The sequence below is a fragment of the Condylura cristata genome, unplaced genomic scaffold, assembly GCF_000260355.1.
Source record: "Condylura cristata isolate star-nosed mole 26May11 unplaced genomic scaffold, ConCri1.0 scaffold00025, whole genome shotgun sequence".
NCBI classification, from domain to species: domain Eukaryota; kingdom Metazoa; phylum Chordata; class Mammalia; order Eulipotyphla; family Talpidae; genus Condylura; species Condylura cristata.
This window is the reverse complement of record NW_004567126.1, coordinates 31,731,212-31,739,748: the sequence shown is the minus strand read 5'-3', so window position 1 is coordinate 31,739,748 and position 8,537 is coordinate 31,731,212. Positions and strand designations below refer to the sequence as shown.

At 69.8% G+C, this 8,537-nt stretch overlaps 1 protein-coding gene across 1 annotated transcript in view; it reads left to right on the top strand.

Moving 5' to 3' along the window:
- Nucleotides 1–2,889: 2,889 nt before the first annotated feature.
- Nucleotides 2,890–8,537, top strand: part of CAMSAP3 (calmodulin regulated spectrin-associated protein family, member 3) — a 9,054-nt gene continuing 3,406 nt past the window's right edge. Inside the window, exons 1-13 of the mRNA XM_012729453.1 lie at nucleotides 2,890–2,911; nucleotides 4,006–4,259; nucleotides 4,632–4,754; nucleotides 4,832–4,927; nucleotides 5,059–5,091; nucleotides 5,820–5,867; nucleotides 6,113–6,251; nucleotides 6,696–6,835; nucleotides 6,906–6,999; nucleotides 7,076–7,130; nucleotides 7,266–7,339; nucleotides 7,581–7,650; nucleotides 7,745–8,531. Of these exons, the coding sequence (XP_012584907.1) occupies nucleotides 2,890–2,911; nucleotides 4,006–4,259; nucleotides 4,632–4,754; nucleotides 4,832–4,927; nucleotides 5,059–5,091; nucleotides 5,820–5,867; nucleotides 6,113–6,251; nucleotides 6,696–6,835; nucleotides 6,906–6,999; nucleotides 7,076–7,130; nucleotides 7,266–7,339; nucleotides 7,581–7,650; nucleotides 7,745–8,531 (1,935 nt within the window). The remainder of the gene's footprint in view (nucleotides 2,912–4,005; nucleotides 4,260–4,631; nucleotides 4,755–4,831; nucleotides 4,928–5,058; nucleotides 5,092–5,819; nucleotides 5,868–6,112; nucleotides 6,252–6,695; nucleotides 6,836–6,905; nucleotides 7,000–7,075; nucleotides 7,131–7,265; nucleotides 7,340–7,580; nucleotides 7,651–7,744; nucleotides 8,532–8,537) is intronic.

Genomic DNA, 8,537 nt, shown 5'->3' with positions numbered 1-8,537 from the left:
GCGGGGACCGGGCGTCCCGCCCCCAGGTGAGCGGGCCGGATCTGCGGACGGGCCGGGGTCCCCCGTGCGGCCTCCTGCCGCCTCCCACCCTGGGACCCCTCCTCGCACGCCCCCCCTTTGCACACTCACATCACGCGCCCGCGAGGACCCCCTCCCCCCGCCGGGACACACACCCGGTGTCGGCTCTGCCTGTGCTGCGGGCCGCGAAGGGAGCTCTGGGGCTCTGGAACCCCGCTTTCGCTTCCAGGGCCCCAGCGGCGCCTGGCAGCTGTGACTTATCGCCCCATTTTGCCGAGGAGGCGGGCGATCCCAGCCAGGAGGAGGGAAATGGCTTGGGTGGCCGGGCGGGGGTCCGGTGCAGGCTTCCCCGGGCGGCACACTCCCGCTTCCTCCCCTGGCCGCCTGTGCCGAGCGGGGCCATCCCGCGGGGCGAGGATGCCGGCGGCTCCCGGGATTGGAGGCCCTGGGCACGGCCAGGCGGGGCCCCAGGGAGAGCTGGGAGCCAGGCCCTGGCTGTGGGAAGAGCTGGTTAATTAAGGGCTGAGTCTCCCTCGGTCCAGCCCACTGGTCTTGGCACCAGTTGGGCACAGCCATGCCCCCCCTTCCCAGATGAACCAGTTCTGGGTGTGGGTCCCTGTGACACAGCTCCCCCATCTCCGCCGCCCGCCTGAGCCGGCTCTTCCTCCCTTCACCCACCCATGCCGAGCCCACTCTGGGGATACCTCGGTGCACCTACTTGAGGATCAAGGGGGGCTGGGACCCAGGTGTGCCCCAGGCTCTTGCACCCCAGGTTTTGAGGCCGTGAGGACATAGGGGGCTTGACTTTGGGAATCAGAACTGGTTCGACCCCCCAGTTCCACCAGAGTCTGGGCTGATCCCCAGTCCTGTAAGCTTGAGTTTCCTCCTCTGTAAACGGTTTTCACTCACCAGCTGGTTTGTCTGTTTGGCAAACAGTGGGGCGGCATCGCTTGCGAGGACGGCGTCTGGGTGGTCGGGACCCCCACCCTCCTCACGGGCGTCTGGGGCGCGGGAGCGGGCACCCGCTGCGCGAGTGCTCGAGCTGCCTGGCACACGCTGAGTTTCGCGCGCTGTGCAGTGACCAGTGGCGAGTTAGATGTTAATGCTATTCGTCTTCCCCTGGCCGGGAGACAGGCCGGAGTTACAGCCCATTTTACAGAGAGGAAAGTGAGGGTCACTGAGAGGCCCTGACTCACCACCCCGCGCAGCCGCGGCCGCCGCCGCCGAGGTCAAGGCTGTCCTGCCCACGCACCTCCTTTAGCAGAGGGGGCCGAGGAAGGTGGGGCGCAGCGCGGCTTCATTCCTGAGCTCTGGCTCTCCCAGCGCTGGCTGGCTGGGCGCTCAGGAGGACAGGAGAGGTCGGGGTTGGATGAGGGAAGGGACGGGCCGTGAAGTCTGAGTGAGTGAGCCGTCTGTGAGGCCGGGAGGGGGGCAGAGGGGTGGAGGGCAGCTGGAGCCTTGAGGATGCGTAGGAGTTTGTGCAGGGAGGCGCCCCGGGGACAGCGGCCTGGGGCGTGGACCGTGGTGTCCGGAGAACGGGAGGTCCAGGTGGTGGCCAGGAGAAGTGGGAGATGAGGGAAGCCGGGAAAACCGAGGGCCTCTCGGGCCTAGGTGGGTCCCTCGGGTGGGGGGCGCCAGGAAGGTGACTGGGGCTGAGCAGGTGAGGTCAGATGGATCCTTGCCCAGGGAAGTGGCCAGCGGGAAGGAGGTGGTTCAGGTGCTCCCAGGACAGGTGTGAGGGGGCTGGGCTGGGCTGGGGCGCAGGGCTTCACGGAGGCTGTCCTTTGGCAGGTTTGGGGAGCACGGCGGGCTGCCCCCGACGCCCCCCGGAGACAGGGAGACGGGGTCCCGGGCGGGCTGGACCCGGAGCCGAAATTGAGCAAGTTGTCGCAGTCCCCGGGGCTGGTTTTCTATTCTGTGCGCCAGAGAGAAGGGAGAGCGGGCGTGTGAGGGTGGGCACGGCATGGGCGCTGGCACGGGGCGGTCCGGAGCGGGAACGGGAGCGCCCGGCTTCGAAGGCCCGGCCCGGGGAGAGCCGTCGCTGGAGGCCGTCATGGAAGCACCCGGGCGCCCGTCGGGCCGCCCAGTGACGCCATTCGCGTCCTGGTTTCTTCCTTTTTACGTGGCTACGAGAAAATATAAAGCCAAGAGCCCCGCACGGCCGCAGCGCTCCCGGGGCTACTCAGCGTGGGTGGCGGGCTCCCCGGGACTGCTGGGGTCGCCCCGACGCAGACTTTGGGCAGAGTGCAGACACTGCGGCTTCGCTGCTTAGGGAGCGGGCGCCGCTGCCCTGGAGAGGAGAGCGGGCGCCGCTGGCCTGGAGAGGAGAGCGGGCGCCGCTGGCCTGGAGAGGAGAGGCCAGGGCCGGGACAGGCCCGCCCCCTCCCTGCTGGGCCCAAAGAATTATGCAGCCCCAGACGCCCAAGCCAGGGCAGAGGCGCTGGAGGGGGAAGCGCCTGGTAACACTCGCTTCTTGCCCCAGCGAGGTTTTGTTTTGCGATGCATCGTGAGGGCCCTGACGGTTCCTGCAGGAAAGGGGCTTGATTTTGCTGATGGGAGCAGGAATAATCAGGGGCCGGGAGACAGGGCGGAGGGCTCGCGTCTGGGCACTGCCGGGAGACGCCAGAGGACGGACTGGACGTGGGGGACAGTGAGAGGAGGGGCGGCTTCTCCCTGTGATGGGGACGGAGCAAAGGAGAGCCGGGAGCACAGGCTGGAGCGCCGAGCTGCCCGCCGGCGGGCCGGGCCGGGCCACAGCGAGCGGCCGTGCTGGGGCGCACAGGGCCCGGGGCGTGGGGGTGTCTGTCTACTGGGCCTCTCAGACTGGGGGCATGAGCAGGGGAGGCCGGGCTTGAGTGGTGGGAGAGCGCGATGGCAGTGATGGCAGTGGGAGGCCCGTGGGGAGGCTTCCGGGAGGAGGAGGTGCCAGTGCCGGGCGGGCGCTGGGCCCAGGCGAGAAGGGCCCACCCCTGCGGCCTGGGAGGGCGGGGGAGGCGGGCGGGCCTGGGGGACCCGGAGGGCCCTTCTCTGAAGGAGCTGAGCTGAGAGGCCGGGGTTTCGGGTGTGAGGGGAGAGCTGGGCAGGGCGGGGCTGCGGGGAGGCGCTGCCCTGCGGGTAGGCAGGGCGCTGTGGGGGTGCGCCTGTCCGGAGCACACCGAGGAAGGCTTGGCACAGCGTTTCTGAGTAAGAGAATTCCTGCCTCCCTCTCAGCCTTTCCGTACACAGAGCCCCAATATGCAAAACCATTGCTCTGACTAGAGTAAGAGTGGGGGCTCCTTGGGCCCCACGTTGGCCTCCTCGACCTCCCCTTGCCCTCTGCTGGCCTCTTCTGGTCTTCCTCCTTCCTGCCCTCAGGGCCTACCTGGGACATTGCCGCCCCCTCCCCATGTCCCTCACCCTGGGTTTTATTGGCTGCCACCCCGACAGGCTCCCACTGCCCTCCTGCACCCCAGGCACCCCACCCAGCACTGGCACTCCCTGCCCCTAGAGGGGCTGCATCTGCTGCCCCCCGCAGCCCCTGCTCCACCGAGCCTCCGCCTGAGGGTGGCGTCTGCCTCGGGCCGGCCTCGAATGCCAATGCCAGGGCCGAGCTGTGTGGCCTGGGCCTGCTACTTCCCTCTGGGCGGCTTCTGTCTCCACAGGGAGGTTGCCAGCCGGCCCTGCTCTGGGGTTGGTGGACGGCTCAGGCCGGAGAGATGCCTTAAATGATAGACGCGGCCACTGGCCATCCCTGGGGGTGGGGTCGGCCTCCCCCAAGCACCCAAAAGGAGCAGCAGCAGGCCCCAGGCCTGGCACCTGCCCCCGTGGCGCTGTCTGTTCGGGTCCCCGGCAGCCACCTGGGGGTTGCCAGCGCCCCCCCCACCTGCGCACCCACATGCCGGGACTCACTCAGCCTTCCCTGCTGTGCGACCCCTTGCCCGGTCGCCCTGTCTCCCCGTCCTGGGCCAGCCGCCGTCTGTGCGCCTGAGCGCCCGCCCTGCCTTGCAGAGCACGTGCCCTCCGAGCTGTGGGAGCCCTTCTACACCGACCAGTACGCGCAGGAGCATGTGAAGCCCCCCGTCACGCGGCTGCTGCTCTCCGCCGAGCTCTACTGCCGGGCCTGGCGCCAGACTCTGCCGCAGCTCGAGACACCCCCCAGCCCCTCTGCGCTGCTGGCCCTGCTGGCCCGGAGGGGCACGGTGCCCGCGCTGCCCGAGCGCCCGGTGCAGGAGGCCGACCTGCGGCACCAGCCCATCCTCATGGTAGGCCCCGCCCCCAGCCCGCAGGCCCCGCCCCAGCCCGCAGGCCCCGCCCCAACCCGCAGGCCCCGCCCCACCCCCGCAGGCCTGGCCCCCTCATCTGTGGCCAGGCCTTCTGACTCTCGGTCTCAAAGTTCTCCCGCTGGGACTGGCCCACCCCAAAGGCGCCACGCTGGCCATGAGGATATGCCGACATGGCCCCCGACCGTGGGGTGTCTTCCCCTGTCCCCAGAAGTGGCTCTTCCAGCCCCTCTCCCTCTCCTTCCCTGAAGCCCCACCCGCTGGCCCTGACCACCCGCTGCCCCTCCACCCCCATCGGTCCCTCGGGAGCCGCCCCCAAGCTCTGACCTCACCCTCCGGCCCTTGCTCCCACAGGGAGCTCACTTAGCGGTCATTGATGCCCTCATGATTGCCTTCACCTTTGAGTGGACAAAGACGCTACCCGGTCCCTTGGCCCTGGCCAGCTTGGAGCACAAGCTCCTTTTCTGGGTGGACACGGTAGGCTGGGTTGGGCAGGAAGGGGCCGGGGGCCCGGGTGGCCCAGCGCCAGGGAACTGAGCTCTTCCTGCCCCCAGACCGTCCGTCGGCTGCAGGAAAAGACGGAGCAGGAAGCTGCCCAGAGAGCGTCTCCTCCGGCTCCCCCGGAGGGGGTGGCCCCGGCACAGCCCTCGGTGAGACGCGGGGCGCGGGCCGGGGGCGGGGGCGGGGGGCCGCGCCGTGGTGGGGCCGCAGTGACGCTGTCTCTCTGCCGCCTCTCCCCGTGCCCACTCCGCCGCTCTCCTCTCTGCCCCTCTGGTGACAGTGCCCCACGCGCTGGTACTGGAAGCTGGTTCCTGTAAGTGGGGCTGTCTCTCCGCCTGTCTGCCTGCCCGCTGTTGCTCTGCCTGCCTGTGTCTGTGCTGCCTGCCTGTCTGCTCTCCTCCTCTCCCCAGCTGTGAGCAAAGTGGGTGCACTCCGGCCCTGGGCGAGCCCAGAGAGGGGAGACTCCGCCCCAGTTAGCTGACGGGGTGCTGCACCTCCCTCCTGTTAATCAAGAGGGCGGGGTCCCCTCAGCCCTTAGCTCAGGTGGGAGCGCTCAGCCCGCCTGGAGAACACTCCCTCCCCGGGAGAGGGGCCCTCGGGTCCAACCGAGGGCCAGAGGGCTCTTCTGAGACTCCAGCTTCCCCAGGGCAAACCCCAGCTTTGGGCAGAAGGACACCCGTCCTTGCGCACAGTGACCTCTGCAGGTTGGGGAGGCTTGCGCTAGATGGGTCCAACTTTGCTCACTCTGGGGCCTCCTCTCCGCCCTGGGGCCTGGGTTGGGGGTTCCTGTCCTGCCTGCCAGCTTCTTCCACGCCCCTCCCCAGGCTGGGTCTTGTGTGGGAGGACTCCTTGCATGGGAAGCTGTGGGGTCCCTCTGGGCTGGGAGGAGCTGGGGCCCCCAAAGCCGGCCAGAGCACAGTCAGGGTGCCGGACAGCCAGGGCTCGGGACACGGGGCCAGGGCGTCCCTCTCCGTGGAGGTGTGCTTGGGGGCCCGGCAAGTCAGCGCCCCCACCTGCTGACGGCTGCTCCTCTCCCCCCAGCACGCAATTGCCTTCTGTTTGAAGGAGTCGGGGAGCAAACCCCCCATGGTAATGTATCCCCCACCCCGGGGTCCCAGGCGTCCCCGCCCCGGCCCGCTGCTGGCCTGGCTGCTCGCAGACACCGCCACTGCCTCTCGCTGCTGCCCTTCCCCTGCTCCAGGCTGGCCCCTACTCTGGCTCTGGGCCCCGGCTTCACGCCCCTCATGACGGAGCCCCCAGGCCCCCTCTGGGCCTGCACGGCCACTGGTCTGGAGGCGGCCCGGCCGCTGACCTGCCTCGGCTCCCGCCCACAGATCCGGTACCGAAAGGACCGTGCGGTCGCCCGACGTGCCCCCTGCTTCCCGGCGGTGACTGGCCTCCAGGACCTGGCGAGCGGGGCCGCGCTGGCGACCACCATCCACTGCTACTGTCCGCAGCTGTTGCGCCTTGAGGGTGAGTGAGCAGGCGGCCAGGCGCCGCCCTCAGGAGCCAGTGTGGGGCCCAGGCCAGGCGAGGCCCGAGTGTGGGCGCTGCGGGTGCCGGCTCGCTGGCTGAGCCTCTCCCGAGGGCGGAAGCTCCAGTGTCCGGCCTCCCGCGCTTCACGGGAGCCCTTCTCGGAGGGTGGTGACCGCACGCACTGTGCCGGCCGCTGGCGCCTGGGACCTGCCGGAGAGGCCCCGGGCGTCAGACGCCCCGAGGGCCGGGTAGAGTCCGTTTAGGTTCCGTCCTGGGAGGCCCAGTGCTCTAGGCCACGGGGCTGTGGTGGCAGGCGGCAGTCCCCGCCGCGCGAAGGGCACCCGGGAGCAGCCCGGGCCCTCAGGCGGCCCGGTGTTGGTGCCGGTCTGGCCCCCTGGGCCCGTCCTGGAGAGCCGGGGCCCAGGCGTCTTGTCCTTGCAGAGATATGTCTCAAGGACCCCATGTCCGTGGCGGACAGCCTGTACAACCTCCAGCTGGTGCAGGACTTCTGTGCTTCCCGCCTTCCCCGGGGCTGCCCGCTGTCCCTCGAGGACCTGCTCTATGTCCCACCGCCCCTCAAGGTAAGGCCCCGCCCGAGGCCTGGGCGGTGTCGGCGTGGGGCCTGTGGCTGACCTTGCCTTCCGCTTGCAGATCAACCTGGTGGTGCTGCTCGCAGAGATGTTCATGTGCTTCGAGGTGCTGAAACCTGACTTTGTGCAGGCCAAGGACCTGCCCGACGGACACGGTGAGGCCCGGCCGGGCCGGGGCGGGGCGGGCGGGGTGGAGGCCGGGCCTGCCTGACTCTCTCCTCTGCGCCGCAGCTGCCTCCCCCCGGGCTGCAGAGACCGCCACGCCTCCGAGCAACAGCGGCAGCAGGTGCGGCCCCCTGTTGGCTGAGTGTCCGCCACCCGGGTGGGCGTCGGCTCCTGGGGGGACCTGGGGGGCTGGGGGACACTGTTCCACCCTGGGAGAGGTGGGGGAGGGCCTGCAGCGCTGTGCATCTCTCGGCAGCTCCCCTGTCTTCAACTTTCGCCATCCACTCCTGTCGCCTGGTGGCCCCCAGTCCCCGCTCCGAGGATCTACAGGTGAAGGCGGGTGATGGCCGGTCGCTAGAGCCCCCCACCAACGACGACCCCAGCTGGGTCCCTCTGGCCCCTCAGTGACCTGTGGCGGCACTCCCCGGCCCCCACAGCGACCTCCCACTGGGAGGCCCTTGGTGACCCTGAGAGGCCCAAGCTGTCTGTCCACATAATGACCCATCAGTGACACGCCCTGGGGACCCGAGACCCCAGTGAGCCCTGAGTGACCACTCGCGCCCCTCCACAGGCTCCCTGCGCTCCTCCCCGTCCATGTCCCACATGGAGGCCCTCGGCAAGGCCTGGAACCGGCAGCTCAGGTGAGTGCATCTCAAGGGCCCGGCCAGGGAGCGGCTGGGCCAGGGAGGGACTGAGGCGTGTCCCAGGGGCTGACCCTTCCCTCCGGCCGCCCAGCCGCCCCCTCTCCCAGGCTGTGTCGTTCAGCACTCCCTTTGGCCTGGACAGCGACGTGGACGTCGTCATGGGAGACCCCGTCCTCCTCCGCTCAGTCAGCTCCGACAGCCTGGGCCCCCCTCGCCCCGCGCCGGCCCGGCCCCCCGCCCAGCCAGCCCCGGAGCCTGGCGACCTGCCTACCATTGAGGAGGCCCTGCAGATCATCCACAGTGCCGAGCCCCGGCTGCTGCCCGACGGGGCTGCCGACGGCAGCTTCTACCTCCACTCCCCTGAGGGGCCCTCCAAGCTGCCTCTGGCGTCCCCCTACCCGCCTGAGGGGGCCTCAAAACCGCTGCCCGATGGGCCCACCAAAGCACCCACCTACTTGCCCCACCCCGAAGTCCCCTTGAAAGTGCCTCCCTGTCCAGCAGGGGAGGTATCGAAGCCCCTGGCTCCGTCCGAGGGGTCCCCGAAGGCTGTTGCTTCGTCCCCAGCAGCCAACAATTCTGAAGTGAAGATGACCAGCTTCGCCGAGCGCAAGAAGCAGCTGGTGAAGGCTGAGGCCGAGGCCGGGGTGGTGTGCCCGGAGGCCGTCCCGGCACCCCCCGAGGCCCTGAGCTCCGAAATGAGTGAGCTTGGCGCCCGGCTGGAGGAGAAACGGCGGGCCATCGAGGCCCAGAAGCGCCGGATCGAGGCCATCTTCGCCAAGCACCGCCAGCGGCTGGGCAAGAGCGCCTTCCTGCAGGTGCAGCCGCGGGAGGCCGGAGGGGAGGCGGAGGCTCCGGCGGAGCCCGGTGTGGCGCCCGGTGGGGAG